Raw genomic sequence first — 18,188 nt, 5'->3', positions numbered from 1 at the left:
GCTCCCGTTCAAGATGTTGACACAGAAGCGCATTGTCAAATGCGTGCAGTCCGCGGATTGGTTTGCAGCGATCGACCTGAAGGACGCTTACTTTCATGTCTCGATTCTCCCTCGACACAGGCCGTTCCTACGGTTTGCGTTCGAGGGGCGGGCATGGCAGTACAGGGTCCTCCCCTTCGGGCTCTCCCTGTCTCCCCGTGCCTTCACGAAGGTGGCGGAAGGCGCCCTTGCCCCGTTACGGGAAGTGGGCGTCAGGATCCTCAACTATCTCGACGATTGGCTCATTCTGGCCCGGTCGCGAGAACAGTTGTGTGGTCACAGGGACCGGGTGCTCCGGCACCTCAGCCAGTTGGGGCTTCGGGTCAACTGGGAAAAGAGCAAGCTCTCCCCTGTGCAGAGAATCTCTTTTCTCGGTGTGGAGTTAGACTCCGTGAGTATGACGGCACGTCTCACGGACGAGCGTGCCCAATCAGTGCTGAACTGCCTGAGTTCCTTCAGAGGCAGGACAGTGGTTCCGCTGAAACAGTTTCAGCAGCTCCTGGGGCATATGGCATCCGTAGCCGCAGTCACGCCGCTCGGGTTGCTTCATATGAGACCACTTCAGCACTGGTTACACTCACGGGTCCCGAGATGGGCATGGCGCCGCGGGACACGTCGTGTGACCATCACACAGTCGTGTCGCCGCTCTTTCAGCCCCTGGTCAGACCTTGCTTTCCTACGGGCCGGGGTGCCCTTAGGACAAGTGTCCCGGCATGTTGTTGTCACAACAGATGCCTCCAGCAGGGGCTGGGGCGCTACATGCAACGGGCAGGCAGCCTCGGGGCTCTGGACGGGGCCTCGACTGCTTTGGCACATCAACTGCCTAGAGCTGTTGGCAGTGCATCTGGCCTTAAAGCAGTTCCGGCCACTGCTTCTAGGCCAGCACGTGTTGGTCCGCACGGACAACACTGCGGCTGTTTCGTACATCAACCGGCAGGGGGGTCTACGATCACGCCGCATGTCACAACTCGCCCGCCATCTCCTCCTCTGGAGTCAGTCACAGCTCAAATCGCTGCGCGCCGTCCACATTCCGGGGGAGCTCAATCGTGCAGCCGACGCGCTCTCACGACAGCTCACGTTCCCCGGAGAATGGCGACTCCATCCCGAGACGATCCGGCTGATTTGGAGTCGATTCGGGGAAGCTCAGGTAGACCTGTTTGCTTCCCGCGAGTCCTCCCACTGCCAGCTGTATTTCTCCCTGACCGAGGCCCCCCTCGGCACGGACGCACTGGCACACAGCTGGCCTCGGGCTCTGCGCAAGTATGCGTTTCCCCCAGTGAGCCTGATCGCACAGACGCTGTGCAAGGTCAGGGAGGACGAGGAGCAGGTCTTGTTGGTTGCGCCATATTGGCCCACCCGGACCTGGTTTCCGGAACTCACCCTCCTCGCGACAGCCCCTCCCTGGCGCATCCCTCTGAGGAAGGACCTTCTTTCTCAGGGGCTCGGCACCATATGGCACCCGCGTCCAGATCTGTGGAACCTCCATGTGTGGCTCCTGGATGGGACGCGGCAGACTTGAGTGGCCTGCCACAGGCTGTGGTGGACACCATCACTCAGGCTAGGGCCCCTTCAACTAGGCAAGCCTATGCACTGAAGTGGAGTCTGTTCGCGGACTGGTGTTCTTCTCGTCGAGAGGACCCCCGAAGATGCACGATTGGAGTGGTGCTTTCTTTCCTGCAAGAGAGGTTGGAGCGCAGGCTGTCGCCCTCCACCTTGAAAGTGTACGTGGCTGCTATTGCGGCCCATCACGATGCAGTGGACGGCCGGTCCCTGGGGAAGCACGATCTCATCGTGAGGTTCCTGAGGGGTGCCAGAAGGTTAAATCCTCCTAGGCCACCCCTGATGCCCTCCTGGGATCTCTCTATTGTCCTGGCTGGACTTCAGAGGGGTCCCTTTGAGCCGCTGGACTCAGTCGAGCTGAAATTCCTGTCGGCCAAGACAGCGCTCCTGACCGCGCTCACTTCCATCAAGAGGGTCGGGGACCTCCAAGCATTTTCGGTAAGCGAAGAGTGCCTTGTGTTTGGGCCGGCCTACTCTCACGTTGTCCTGAGACCCCGGCCTGGATACGTGCCCAAGGTTCCCACCACGCCCTTCCGCGATCAGGTGGTGAACCTGCAAGCACTGCCCTCGGAGGAGGCAGACCCAGCCTTGGCGTTGCTGTGTCCCGTAAGAGCGCTGCGCATATACGTGGACCGCACCCGGAGCTTCAGAAGCTCCGAGCAGCTCTTTGTCTGCCACGGAGGTCAGCAGAAAGGGAAGGCTGTCTCCAAGCAGAGGTTGGCCCACTGGATAGTGGATGCCATCGCCTTGGCGTACCAATCCCAAGGCGAGCCGTGCCCCCTCGGGGTGAGGGCTCACTCCACACGGAGTGTTGCCTCCTCCTATGCGCTGGCGCACGGCGCCTCTTTGGCAGACATCTGTAGAGCTGCGGGCTGGGCGACACCGAACACCTTCGCGAGATTTTACAGTCTCCGCGTTGAGCCAGTCTCTTCCCGTGTGTTGGGTAACAGGTAAGTGGCGGGAAGAGTTGGCCGGTGTCACGCTTGCTGCGCCATTCCCCCTTACCCGGGGATACGAGCGCCTATTCTCTCCTCCAGTTAGTTCCCCGAACGGCGAACCCTGGCGGAGTTCCTCCAGCACCCCCGGCAGTCAGGCTGGGCGGAGCAGTCTGACGCCAGGCCCAGTACCGGTGTTAGCTTGCCCGGGTCTCCGGTCAGCCCCTGTACTCGGCTAGGTGCCCGTGCGGCCTGATTCCCTTCGGGTGATCCCACACGTGTATTCATCCACGGTACGGTTTCCCTCATGGTAAACCCGTGTCTTCCCTTTGACAGAGCTCTGTCAGGCCCTGCTGGCAGCCTTCCTCCCTTCTCCTAGGTAGGATCTGCCCCAGGGTCCAGGCGTATGTAGCACTGCCCCAGGCTTGGGCCAGTCCATACCAGTGTCTCCACACGTTACCTCCCTTCGGGCAGGGTGTGGCCTCCGTAGCGCCCTTCTCCGGAAGGCTCGCTTCCCCGTCGTTACTGCCGGGCTGTAACAACAAACAGGAAAGACTTGAAGCAATCTTTCATAGAAGGTCGAAATCCCTTCCGATTTCTGGGGAAAGGAACAGCGGCTTGGCTATCTCCAGCAGCAATGTACTCAGTGGTCCCTGCGGGCACCAAGGTTAGCGAATTTGCGCTGGGGCGACGGGAAGGTTGCGACCTTCGCAACGCATTTGTCTGTCACGCGCTAGCTTGTCAACATCTGCATGCCACAAGGTCGTGACGGGGTTCAGGTTGTGGCGCTTTCCATAGACCCCTAATGTCGTCACGACATAACTCGTAGTGACCGACAGATAGGGAACGTCTCGGTTACGTACGTAACCCTCGTTCCCTGATGGAGGGAACGGAGACGTTATGTCCCCATGCCACAATCTCGAACCATCGCTGGTTGCCAGGGACACGTTCTCGGCTCCTCAGCGGAAAACCTGATGAGTGGATGCACCTGTCGCCCTTTTATACCCGTATGCACGGGGAGTGGCTCAGGTATGCAAAATCCACTAGCCAAATTTCATTGGCGTTTTCTCTTATCAGAGGCAGTCGGGGCTTCCAAGTAAATCCCCTAATGTCGTCACGACATAACGTCTCCGTTCCCTCCATCAGGGAACGAGGGTTACGTACGTAACCGAGACGTTCTACGCTCAGTTTCAGGTTTGGGTTTTGCCTGTTCAAACTGCATTTATATAGTTAAGAGGTGTAACCAACATGAAAACCAGAGAGCAGTCTATGGGTGAAAAACAAGCAATTGTGAAGCTGAGAGAAGAAAAATCAATCAGAGCCATTGCACACACATTGGCCATAGCCATTTCAACCATTTGGAATGTCCTGAAGAAGAAAGAAGCCACTGATGTACTAAGTAACAGACATCAAACAGATAGACCAAGGAAAACAACTGCAGTTGACGACAGAAACATTGTGAGAGCTGTCAGGAAAGACCCTAAAACAACTGTAAGTGAGATCAGCAGCAACCTCCAGAGTAGGGGTCGACCGATATGTGTTTTTCAGGGCCGATGCCGATACCGATTATTACAGACCAAGTAGACAGATAACCGATATATTGAACCGATATATATGTCTGGTGTAAAAATGAAAATGAATGTCTAAATTAAGAATAACAAGGGCTCTGACAAAAACGGCCTTCCCTAGTGTTGGTTGCACTTCTTACTCTTGTCTTCCTCCATGCATCCATCTACAATAAGGGTAATATATAAAGAGAGAGTTAAAAGTGGGGCCACTGCATGCTTCATGATTAAGCCTATGAATAATAAATACTACAGCTAAACAGCTTGGGGAAATGTAAGTATTTGGCTTCAATAATTTACATGTTAGAAATGTATGTGTAGTAGCATAACCTCTCATAATTCTTCATTAATTATTTTCGGTTGACTAAATCATAACCTACAAGAGGGGACTATTCAATTCATCATCTAATGCACATCAGTTGATTAATTTAAAAAGCGCAATGTATATAATAAGTGTAATAATTTAATTGTCATCATAGCTCCATTGTAGAAGTTGTGAAGAAGACCGCAACTATTTTAATGAAACTATAACACTAATAGCCTGTTATAGGCTCACTTGGTTCAATAGCCTATTGAAATGTCCCAATTTCCGTCATCACAATCTTGGCCTATGTGACAGTATTTTAATCTTGGCCTATGTGACAGTATCTTAGTCTTGGCCTATGTGACAGTAATTTCCATTAGTTTTCATTTACAGAGCAGTGCAAATGAAGGCATAAAACATTAATTTAATTTATCTTTTAATCAAATGAGAGTTAAACTATTTTTTGTCAAACAAATGTGTTTACTATTAAAATTAAAACATGTAAGAAATAGCGTATTGTGTGATTGTTCTTTTAAACAAAAGTTGTAATAATTGTAGTAGCATTAGTAAATAAACCGAACTTTTATTTTGACGGGTTGCCATGAGGACCTCTTAAGTTTCTGTTTATGAAGTTTATGATATGACGATCGTTTTACTCAAACGAAACAGTCAAATGCTCATGAAGTAACTCTCAGAGCAGTTCTGGGGATGATGTTCATGTATTTATGTCCTCATTTAGTGACATGGCAGATGCGGAATACACTGCGAGCGTCGCGCACTTCAGTGTGTGTGTGTGTGTGTGTCAAAACCGCGCGTCTGTGCCATTCACATATACAGAGACACGCCGAACATGCAGAATTCATATTTAAATAGTCTTTTTGCAGTTTAATGTTTACAGATAGTCCATATCATGAGTCGATTTAAGTGTACTGACCTACTTTTGATTAATTCATCCAAACTTTGACTAATTCCGTGACTCCGCGTTATACAGTAAATTCCATATGACTGGATTCCGCGATTGCCCCTGCGTTTCCCCCATCTCGGAAACCATAAATAGATAATATTGAGGTTTTTACAACTTCAGTGTAGTGGATTGTAATTTATTGCAACTTGAGCAACGTCTGCTGCTGGCTTTGAGAGAGAACTGATGCGTGATGAAGCAGCATCAGTTAGCAAGCACTTTCGGTGTGAGAGCGCCTTTAGTCTTCCACGTTGATTGGTCGGACTCCTGACTCTCAACAAATCAGATGCGCGGTGGGCGGAGACTACTCTAGGCCACAGAGTGGTGAGTTCCGACAGGCTGCATCAGAGCCAAATAGCGCGTATCAAAATTAAATAATTTTATCGGCACATCGGTTTTGAAAATGACCGATGCCGATTATCATAAAAATGCTTAATATCGGTGCCAATAATCGGCCAGGCCGATAATCGGTCGACCCCTACTCCAGAGGGCAGGAGTGAAGAATCTACTGTTCGCAGAAGACTTCATGATCACAAGTAAAGAGGCTACACCGAGATCCTTCATCATGCAGCAAGATAATGACCCAAAACACACTGCCAAAACAACAAAGCAGTTCATCAGGGGCAAGAAGTGGAAGGTTTTAGACTGGCCAAGTCAATCTCCAGACTTAAACCCTATAGAGCATGCCTTTAACCTGCTAAAGAGGAGACTGAAGGGGGTAACCCCCAAAACAAACAACAACAACTGAAAGAGGAAAGCCTGGAAAAGCATCACAAAAGAAGAATGCAAAAGTTTGGTGATGTCAGTGGGTCACAGGCTTGCAGTTATTGAAAGCAAAGGATCTGCAACTAAATATGAAGTCTTTTTCACTTTAATCTATGTTAATTCTATCTGTTCCAATAATTTTGCTCACATGACAAATGGGTGGGTTCAAACAAAAGGTGATATCTTCTAAGTTGTGTGTCAGATACAGATGTAAATACCTGGAAATAAAAGCCGGCATATAAATCTCTTGTCTGATATTCATCTTTTGATGTCAAACCCAAATGTTTTCAGTCTACAGCAAAAATAAAGGAATTGGCCTCACTGTCCCAATACTTTTGGAGGGGAGTGTGTATATATATATATATATATATATATATATATATATATGTGTGTGTGTGTGTGTGTGTTTATGTGGTTTATGAGGACACAAATTTGTATAATTACATGGGTATGACAGAGGTATTACAATATGGAGGTGGTTTATGAGGACACTGCCTATGTCCCCGTAATTCAAAAGGCTTAAAAAACATACTAAATGGTGTTTTTTTTTTTTTTATCTAAAAATGCACAAAGTCTCCTGTGAGGGCTAAGTTTAGGTGTATCGTTGGTGTAGGGCAATAGCACACACAGTTTAAAAACCATTACGCCTATGGAGAGTCCCCATAAACCACAAAAACCAACATGTGTGTGTAAACACAATACAGGTATACTGTATATTAGTGCACTGTAAAAACAAAAACAAAGTTGAGCCAACTTAAAATTAAGGCAACTGTGTATGTGTACTGTGTATGTTTATTATGTATGCATGTGTATATATTTCAGAATTTTATATATATATATATATATATTACATTTATTTATAATATAATTTATATGAATATAAATATAGACATGTAAATACATGTACATATTTTCAAAATATATACTGTATTTGTGTGTATTTATAAATACATAAATATACACAAAACACACACATATATTATGCAAACAAACTTTAATTTTGCATGCGATTAATCGTTTGACTGCACTACTGTATATACACTCTTGCATTCTCATCACTCATAATGTTATGCCAAGATGAACATGTAAATCAGAAATTACTGTTTATTAAAGGTGCTGCAATTAGACTGTTTGATGTATTGACTCTGAATGTGAACCTTTTCAGAGTCACAGGAGGGGAGCTGTTTGAAGATATTGTTGCCAGAGAGTACTACAGTGAGGCCGATGCCAGGTTAGTGCTTGTATCCAAATGTAAACCCCTTTAAAACCCACTCATTAGAATGCATGAATTAAATACACCACTCAGTTAGCTTAAACAAATAACACACTAAACTATAATATAAAGCATATAATATATGAAGCTCTATAGACAACATCTGTGGTGTGTTTTCAATTATCAGAGAACATTATTTTGTGATATTTTTGTCAACAATAATGGACTTACAGTGGAAGTTTATGGGGCAAGGCTTCTGCACCTGTCATTTCCTTCTCCCACCAAATGAGGGATCCATCACCAGAATACTAAATTCTGAGTTTCCTTCACACCTGTATCTCATCCCCTCATTAGTAAACTTCTTATATAGCCCAGCCTTGCACTGCTTCTTTGAATAGTCTTGTTTATTGTTTATGTTGACAATTCTGAATGTTCTTTTCTGAATTGTATTTAGTAGTGTTGTCACGGTACCAAAATTTCAGTAATTCAGTACCAGTGAAAATCCACGGTTCTCGGTACCAAAGCAAAACACAAAAACATGCTAATTAAAAAACACACTATTTTTATTAATAAAGTCAAACAAAAATAAAATGTACAAAAATCAATGCCATTCTTTATACTTTTGAATATACATTCTTTATATACTATAAAATTGTGTTTCAAGTTTTTCCGCAAGTAATAAAGTATGAAAAACAGTAAACACGTTTCACCCAAATGTAATTAGTCTTTTAATTAATGAAATTTAAACACATTTATTTTTTTTTGGCAAATAAAGGGGATTTACTATTAAAATTAAAATATGGAAGAAATATTGTGTGATTATCTCTTTAAAAATAAAGATTTATAATTTTTTTCAACCGTAGTAATGGTCTCACATACATTGTACTAATAGTAATATATTTCTGGCACAATGTCTTTGAGATAAACTTTTATTTTGACGGGTTGCCGTGAATACCTTTACATTTCTGTGTGTAGCTATATGATATGACGCTGGTTTTACTCAAATGAAACAGTAAAATGCTCGTGAAGTGACTCTCAGAGCAGTTCTGGAGATGTTGTTTATGTATTTATGTCCTCATTGAGACGGCAGATGATGAAATCACCGTGAGTGTCAGGCGCGCTTCAGTGTATGTAGTGAAAAAAACATTCATTCATTCACACAGAGACTCGCAGAACGTGTGGGACTGCAGGATTCATATCTGAATCGACTTTTGCGGCTTAATATTTGCAGATACTAGTCCATGTCGCGATTTTGATTTAAGTGTAATAACCTACTTTTGATTAATTCATCCAAACTTTGACAAACTCCGTGACATTCCGTGCTAAACTGTAAATTCCGTTTTTATAACTCAATTTCGAGATTCCATCCGCGTTTTCTGCATCGCGGAATTCATAGGGCCGTACGCGTCAAGTACCAGGTTGACCGGGTAGTACTCGGTACCACCAGTACTTAAAAAAACCTGGTACCGTAACGTTTTCATTTTTTTAGTACCGACTTGGTACCGAAGTACTGGGTCTTTTGACAACACTAGTATTTAGTGTTATCTTGAGCCTTGCTGTTTTCCCCATTTTCGCTCTTTTACTGTTTTGGATTTGTTTGTATGGGCTGCATTACATTTCACAGTTTTGACTGCTGTCTGTTTACTGACCCTGTTCTTACCCTGTTTAATCTTCTGCACATGCTTCCTTCTTGTAACAGCATTGATTTGCTGTGAAAACTACATTAGATCAGTAACACGTTGAGAAATTATTCTGTCTAGCAAAGTAAACCACTGAAAAAAAGTTGAGAACTTCAGCTCAAATAACACACAGAGCAGAGGAATTAGTGAATTATATTCAGTTATACTTTAAACTCTCTAGAAAACTTTGCTTTATAGACCTCCATTGTAAGTGCATTATTGTAAACGCGTTCTTATCTTTTTTTCAAACTGACCATAAAGTCGAACTATTTTCTGTGGTAAGTGCTTAACTTACAAGAAAGCCAGAACATTCCACACATACCAATCACTTAAAAAATGTAAAGTGCAAGTCTCGTAGTTCACAAAACAGAAGAACCATATTTTATTATCATGGTCTGTGTGAGCATGATATGGTTATTTTTCTCAGTCAGTTATGGGGGCAGTAATATCTGTAACCTTATCACAGAACCAGTGGATGAGCAAAATTAGTTATATTGCTCATGTATCATAAACATTTTCTAACATTTAAACCCAACTGTGAGAAGAAATTTAAAAAAGTGTCTGTACTGCAATATGTCTTCCAATATATTTGTATTTGTAATGTCTGTCTGTGGGGTTTTTTTCTGCTTAAAATTTAAATGATTTTCTTTGTATGCTGCTTATTTGCTGAAGGTGTTATCTTAATTTGGGTTGTTTAAGCTTGTTTTTTTTTGTGTGTGTGTGCTTCTGTGATATTTTTATTATTATTTGTAAAAGAATAGTTCACCCAAAAATGAAAATTGTCATTCCAACCCCATTTGACTCATCTATGTAACACAGACTGAGAAATTAAGACTTTTACTGTGTTCTTTTCTGTGAAATTACAATGAACAAAGACTGAAGTATTCAAGCTGCAAAAAGAACACAAATGCATCATAGAAGTATCATAAATGTAGTCTAGATGACTTAGTATCCCAGTTCTTCTGAAATAATACAACCACCAAGGTGTTTATTTACTCCTCTACTCTTCTTGGCCATTCATGCGAGATCATACAGTGGCAATGATAAGATCTGAATCCTTTGAAAACATCTGGATGTTTTAGCTGTTTAACTCAAAATTAGAGACAAACACAATAAAATAAAACTGATAACACAAAGAAATAGTACTTTTCACATTTCACTAAGTAAACATGCAGAGTCCAGGCCTTGAGGCAGTAAAGCAGCACTAAATCATGATGTTCCTTCAGCCATTCTTCCCAGTTGGGTTGAGGTTTTGGTATGGATGTGCAGGGCCAGTTTTCCTTTGAATAATAAAAAAAAATCTACTTTTTTCTCAACTGCCCGCAGAACATGTTCCCAGAAGCACAATGGAACATCCAAGTGGTCTTCGGAAAACGCAACACATGTCTCAGCATTTTTGGCAGCAGTGGTTTCCAACGTGTTGTCCTTAGATGAACAATATTCTTGTTCGGTGTTTTTTTTCTCTGACAGTGGGCACATGAATTATGACTTCCAGAGTTTTAATCAGGGTCTTCAGAATTACGCTGGACATACACTCTGTAATTTCAGCAGTGTTTTTTGTTAAATACCAACTCTCAGGCCCTATCAACACGAATGTGTTTTTTTTTTTTTTTTTTTTTTTCTTTTTTTTTTACAACCGCAGCTTTTTCTATGCAGTTTGGCCATTCATCCACACGCAAATGCAGCACCAGGTCACTGAAACCGAACCTTTTTGAAAACTCTTGCCAAGGTGAAGATTTTCATAAACTCCAGTTGCAGTGTTATCATGTAGACAACGAAACCGGAGATTTTCGCTTGTGATGTCAGAGCATGCGCTGTTATCTCCGCCTACTGGAAACTTTTCAGGCTTCTGATTGGCCAACGTGGCTTTACGGTTGAGATTATATCGTCACCTGTTGGTTTGGTATGCTCTTGACGGTGCTTTGTAGCATGATTTTGCATTTTCATGTGGATGGAGATTTTTTACTTTTTTTTTTAACTGGAAGAAGGAAAAACAGTGTTTATAAAAATACCCGTGTACGTGTGGACTAGTAAATTGCATGCAAAGTCAAAGCTCAGGATTTATGTGTTCACACTATACAGTCCGATCATCGGGAAAGGATAATCTTCTCTCATTACCCCTTGAACACAAAGCTGAAATTTGGCCCTCTTGTACGACTTGTACGACTCAGAAATCGGCTCAAAATCGGCCAGCTTTACTTGAAAACTGAAGGTGAATGTGTTGGAGCAGGATGGAGCTTAACTCTGCAGGACTGTGGTCCTCCCCAAGCTAAGTTTGACACCCATTTATTACCCCATCTTTCTTGAGAAGAACAGATTTGTCAGTAAAGAAGCTTTGCATGCCCTTTTTTTAACCCTCTGGGCCCTGAGGGTGTTTTGGGGGCCTGGGGAACTTTCGACATGCCCTGACATTTGTGCTTTTTTCAGTTGCTTATAAAAATATAAATGGCTAAAGTCTAATAACACTGTAAACAGCACAAACTGGGCTACAATATTATGTTAGCAGCATTTATGTACATGATTGTGTTTTTGAGAAAGCAACGTTTATGCGTGGTTAGTGAAAAATGACAATTTTGAAGTCACTGAAATAAGGCCATAAAACACATACAGAATATTTGTTCACAAGACTTTTGAGAACGGGGTCTTGTAGCATTTTGAAATTTTTCTTCAAAATGATCTGAAAATCATCTTACTCATTCAGAGAAAACAATATATTGATTTAAAATATCTAAGTCACTTTTTGAGTAGAAAGGGTCTATGCGAGAGGGCGTGAACTATCATTATCAATGCAGTGATTCACACCTGAGAAGACAAAGGCCCGCATAATGAGCTGCATAATGAGCCATTCAGTCGGGTGTATTGCTACAAGATAGAATGTGAGGAAAAAAGAAATTTATATATTTTTGGTTTGTAGTTTATTTAGAATATAAAGATATATAAAGAGATATATATATATACACACACACACACACACACACATAACATAACTTGAGATTCACTTGTGAGTGGAGTAAAACAGTTTATTAGGAACAAACAAACAAATCAACAACAGAAGAGTTAAGACATTGTGTGTGCAATATCCAAAACAGGGGCAGGAAACTGCATGAGAAAACAAATGGATGTGATTACCGCAATGATCTGACAAAGAAAGAGCAAACATGGTGACTATAATATATATATATATATATATATATATATATGTCAAGTCTGCTTTATTGTCAATACTTCCACATGTACGGCACATACATACAGAGAATTGAAATTGCGTTACTCTCAGACCCTTGGTGCATACAGTTAACATTAAACACGTTCAAATACAGATAATACAGTTTAAACATATGTACATACAACTATACAGCTATACAAATGAGGACATTGTAGAAAAATAAAGAAATAGATAAAGTGGCATAAGGCGCATGGCAGAATAGATAGAGTGCAAACCAGTTAAATAAAACAAAACTGTGCAGATATATGTGTAGTGCAAGAAGAGCTTGTCAGTAGGGAGAACAGTCCTTATATCAGACTATCCGAAGAGGTAGTTTGCAGTCAATGCTGGATGAGGTAGTGATCAGTCCAATGCTGCACAAGTGACAGGTGCTGGTCACAGTTTTTATGTTGGTGGGGGGGCAGGCCCTGGGGGTGTGGGGAGCTGGGGGGGGCTCATAGAGTCAGAGTTCAGTGTTGCATGGGGTAAAAGAGGGGAGCGTGGGCAAGGATGGGAGGGAGTTCAGCTTCCTGACAGCCTGATGTATGAAGCTGTCCTTCAGTCTGCTGGTCCTCGCCTGGAGACTCCGCAGTCTCCTCCCTGATGGCAGCAGACTGAAGAAGCTGTGTGTCGGGTGGGTGGGATCATCTGCAATGCAGAGGGCTTTGCGGGTGAGACGGGTGCTGTAAATGTCCTGGAGGGAGGGGAGAGAGACACCAACGATCTTCTCAGCCCCTCTCACTATGCGCTGAAGTGACTTGCGGCAGGACACGTTGAAAGCGCCATACCAGACAGTGATTCAGCTGGTTAGGATGCTCTCGATGGTGCCTCTGTAGAAGGTGCACATGATGGGGGCCGGGGCTCTGGCTCTTCTGAGTTTGCGGAGGAAGTAGAGACGCTGCTGTGCTTTCTTGGCCAGTGCTATAGTGTTGTTCGTCCAGGAGAGGTCTTCTGTGATGTGCACACCCAGGAACTTGGTCCTGCTCACTCTCTCCACAGTCGCACCGTTGATGGTCAGAGGGGCATGCTGAGTGTGTACTCTCCTGAAGTCAACAACAATCTCCTTCGTCTTCTCCACATTCAGAGAGAGATTGTTGTCACTGCACCACCCGGCCAGGCAGCTCACCTCGCTCCTGTAGTTATATATATATATATAGCTACACATAGCAAACCTACTGAAAAAGTTGTCTTTTACATATAACTGAAGACATATACTTGAATTTACACATGAAACATATAGTGGTACAGAATAAACATTAAAAAAGTGTAAACGGGAAGAGTGCAAGATAAAAAAAGGGTGTAAGGTTTGTAGAAGCCCACTCTTACACCCTATGTATAACCTGCTTGCTCAAATAGTTCTGAAAAAATGTCCAGGATTGAGGACAAAGGGACACAGATGATCTTATATGGATACTGCAGTTGAATTTACACATGAAACATGTGGTGGTACAGAAGACACAATCAGGGAAAAACAGTGCAAAAAAATAAAAAGTGTAAACAGGAAGAGTGCAAGATAAAAAAAGGGTGTAAGGTTTTTAGAAGCCCACTCTTACACCCTATGTATAACCTACTCTCTCACGTAGTACACAGAATTGAACCGCTATACATCTTTGTGCCACTCTAGGAAACAGTTCCTTTTCAGCTGAACACACAAGTGAACATCACATGCCTGGCATTAACAAGGAGTGTCCTGCCTCTTACCATGCTTTGCTTTGCAAAGCACACAGGTCCGGCGACCAGCACTGTTATCTGAGGCCTGCTCAGCTCCTGGAAATGGCACATGGTGAACACTGGTCTGTTTTGGTGGTATTTTCTGTGACACACCACAGAGCTCTGCCATTAGTTCTTCCATAAACTGATTGTGGCTCATGGTGCCATAAAGCTCTTTGTGTACAATAAAAGCATTGGTGGCAGCAATGTCCAAGAAGTGTAGAAAGATCTTTCTGTACCACTTCATTGTTTTGTGCTGTGTACTGTAGTACTGTAACAGCTGATCAGACAGGTCAACGCCCCCCATGTGCTGGTTGTAGGCAGTCACAGGTGCAGGACATGGAAAACTCTTTATCCTCCATCCATTTTCTGTTTTCACCCTGCTCTGCACAGTGTCTCCGGTATAAGCAGCATGGATGGTGGAACAGACAGACACCTCTCGTGTGTCCATCCACTTCACAAACACAAGATGTTTGTCTCGAATCCACCTGATGAAGCCCCTCACAGATTTTTTGGTGAGTGAGTTAGCTGCATTCCGAGGGCAATCCTTCCTGTTGTCTCTGTAAGTCCCGCATGCACCAAACTTCAAAGCAGACAGGTCTGTTAGGAGCTTGGGACTAGTGTCAAAATTATCCATGTAAACATGGTACCCAGAGCCCAAAACTGTACGGTCTAACAGAGATGTCACAGAATCATATGACAGTCCATGGACTGTTGGAAAGTGGTTCTTTCCTGTGTACACAGCAAAATCTAAAGTATATCCATTTGATGAGTCTGCAAGAACAAACAACTTGAAGCCCCACCTGGTTGGCTTGGCTTTCATGTACTGAGTCATTCCTGTGTTTGCTTTGCATGCCACCATTCTTTCATCCACTGCAAAAAATTTTCTTGGATGATAGATGGCCTTACATGCAAGCCGGATGGTGTCCATGAGGGGTCTGACCCTGAAAAGACGGTCGTGTTCAGCTGTGCCCCTCTTTCTGTCATTGCCCTGGTCTGCATCTGGGTGACTCGTGGAGATTCCATGAAATGGTGCAGTATCTGTCCCTTGACATGATTGTGGCAGGAAAAGGAACAGAGACATGACTGTCCTGCCGCCAGTAGTCTCTGATGATCTCATCTTCACCAAGGCCATGTAGAAGAGTAGCCCAATGTAGCAGTACAGCTCACTGATGCTGACGTCTGTCCATTTATATTTATGGCCCTTTGCACGTGCCCTGGCAGCCTGGGCATTGGTGTTTTGACACAGAGTGGACACAGCAGTTTCAGAAAAAAACAATTTGAATAGACTCATGGGAGTGTGTGCATCACATGGTCTTAGCTGTGGTCCAGGTTCCTGTGCGGGCAGAAATCTCAGAGCCTGTGGAGATAATAATTCATATTTCAACCAATTTTACTCTGAATAGCTGATTTTAGTCTGACAATAGCCTGTTTGGAAATTTCCAAATTTAGATATAAAATAGTTCTTCAAAATACAAACGTTCGTCATCGGAGTTGCACTCTTCCTCTGAGGAGAATGTAATTTCTTTGTCACTGTCCAGAACCATCCAAAGTGCTTCTTCACCCTTGTAGCGTGCCATCATGCAAACGCGCAGAAAAAGTAAGTAATTCTATGATGAAGCTTGACGTTTTATGCCATTTCTCAGGGGCATGTACATGATTACCTGGCTCACCTCAGTTCATTTCCATATGAACAGAGCGCTCAATGAGAGGCGGGATCACATTAGCTGTAATGAGGTGATACAGGAGAAACCGGACCACTCCTTACTTTCATACGGATTACATAAAAACTTTATTTTATTTGTTTTCGACTTGAATTGGTTAATTTAAAATTAGACATTTCAAGCTTCCTATACATATATTTATCTTGTCTTTGAGGCATGTTTTCGCTGAGATTCTGGTTGTTTTATTTCCGTGTCTGTGAAGAGAGGTGACAGAGACAGAGATGACAGAGAACGCACCCTGTTTATTTTCTTTATTCTACAAAATCACAGCATGTTGTTGTTATTATGAGTGTATACAAATAAAGTATATTCACCATTCAAATCCCTTACAGATTTGAATGGTGTATTGCTCTTATCTGAACGATCAAAAATGGCAGAGTAATTCAAGCTCATTTCTGCCATATCAAGGAAATCTGCCACAAAACACGTATTCGCGTTTGTCGGGCCCAGAGGGTTAAAGGGCAGGGTACCTGTGCAACCCCTACTTCCTAATTTAATCTGCATAATGACCTATTTTTATGAGTAATCAATGCAGAAATCCAGATATTTTCAAAGGGTTCTCTGAAACTTGCCACTATATAAGGCATTCATGATTTATTTTGTTCCCCCCCCCCCCCATATCTTGTCAATTAATCAATTCATCCAATTCACAAAACCAGTCAGAATCTGAATCACAGCTGATCTAGACTGTTTCTGAAATGCATCATAAGCTCAAGTAAGATCATGGAAACCATTGGACCCAGTGATCTCTGCAACAGTGATTTGCATCGATATGAGGTTAAGCTAAAAATGACAATTTTTATTTCTGGGTGAAATATTGATTTAAATCCATCTTTTAGAATTATAACTATTTTCAACAGCATAGTACTCACTTAAGTACAGTATTTGCTCCTGCCCAAGCTAAATTTGCTTTCTGTTTGCATTGTTTGTTTGCCAGCTGTATTTATTTTCTGACTGTGCTTGCTGCACTGTTCAATCTCTCTTCCTTGGCTTCCTCGCTGTGTCTCTCTTTCTCACAGTCATTGCATACAGCAGATTCTAGAGAGTGTTAATCATTGTCACCTAAATGGCATTGTACATCGAGACTTGAAGGTTAGTATAACAGGCTTAAGTCTCCAACCTGCTGCAATGTTCTTTAAACAAACAATAAACCATGGGTTCCAAATTTGGAAGCCTCCTCTGCTCACCCTAACCTGGTCCCTCAAAACACAGCTACACACCGAGATATGTGTGTGGCAGTGGGCTGAGGGGTAATAACACAACTGATGACCTCAGAGCAAAGGTTGTGCATGTAGCAACTCAGAAATGTGCGTAGTTGGGGCTGTGCGTTTGACTCTTTAGGACTGTCTTTTTTATGTGTGTTGATGGTGACTGTGCCCTTTTTGATTGAAATGCAAAACGGGTGTCAGAACCCATAACTCAGTGATTTTAGTGGGTCAAGCTGACAGTCACCCAAGCAAAAACCACTTCTGGATTGAGATTTGGAGAGCAAGACAAGAGAGGTAATGATGACGATGGATGGGCAATATATAGTTACTAATATATAACTATATTTGATAGCATACACATATTTCAAAACAAAAGTTTATTACTTCACAGTAGGGCTGGGCAATAAAGTGTCTGGTCATTGTCACGGTCTGGCTGTGCAGATAAACACGATGAAGGCACATGAAGTTCAAACTTGAATGCACACCTTACATATACACCGATGAGACAGAACAATGAACTGAACAAAACAGGGAATACTTATACCAGAACTAAACGAGGGGACTAATGGGTTGATTAACAAGGGACAGGTGAATTAGATGAGCCAATGAAACGCATGGTAAAACTGAGTCAAAGGAAAATGAGCAAACAGAAAGTGAACACAATAGGCTTGATCAACTTCACGTGGAGCCGCAAAGATTGGCTGCTGCATGACAAAAGCAATGCATTGTGATTAGAAAATTTGTCCGACTTTGACTGGTGCTGCAGCCGCCTTACGATCGCATGTGCCATCAAAGTACCGCAAGAGCAAAATGAGACCAGCCGCCTAGGTCAGGTCTCATTTTGCTGAAGCTGCAGTTGCTCAAAATGGCTGCAAAACCCTTGTTGACGATGCACTTTATTCTCATTGGTCAGATTCTGTGACGACGAGGTGTTTTGCATGTTTTTTCTTAGACAAGTTCCTGTATTTAAAATTTTAATTTAATCTTGATATTGAATATCTGATATTCAAACAAAACATTAACAAAAACGTCTCGGTTACGTATGTAACCCTCGTTCCCTGAAGAAGGGAACGGAGACGTCACGTCGGTGACCGACGAATTGGGATCTCGCTTAGAGAGACCAATCCCCTACGAGAGTATCTAAACAAGCCAATAGATATTGGCATGCGATTATTGCATCCAGCTGCCGCTAATCACAGCGTGAGTATAAGTAGGCAGCGGGTGCAGCGCATATTCAGGTTTTCGCTGAGGAGCCGAGCCGGTGACCCGGCCGCTCAGCGGTGGTACAGCAGCCGTGGCGACGGGACGTGACGTCTCCGT

General features: G+C 43.4%; 1 protein-coding gene across 3 annotated transcripts in view; it reads left to right on the top strand.

Annotated features, from left to right (window-relative positions):
• The window catches only part of LOC306875551 (calcium/calmodulin-dependent protein kinase type II delta 1 chain-like), a 136,277-nt gene that overhangs the window by 45,189 nt on the left and 72,900 nt on the right, over positions 1–18,188 (top strand). For all 3 annotated transcript variants that reach the window (XM_079426204.1, XM_079426203.1, XM_079426205.1), the window contains exon 5: positions 7,295–7,360. In XM_079426204.1, the coding sequence (XP_079282330.1) occupies positions 7,295–7,360 (66 nt within the window). The remainder of the gene's footprint in view (positions 1–7,294; positions 7,361–18,188) is intronic.

Source organism: Barbus barbus, assembly GCF_936440315.1.
Source record: "Barbus barbus genome assembly, chromosome: 1".
Classification (NCBI taxonomy): Eukaryota; Metazoa; Chordata; class Actinopteri; order Cypriniformes; family Cyprinidae; genus Barbus; species Barbus barbus.
The sequence above is the reverse complement of the archived record's forward strand: the minus strand, read 5'-3'. Positions and strand labels throughout refer to the sequence as shown.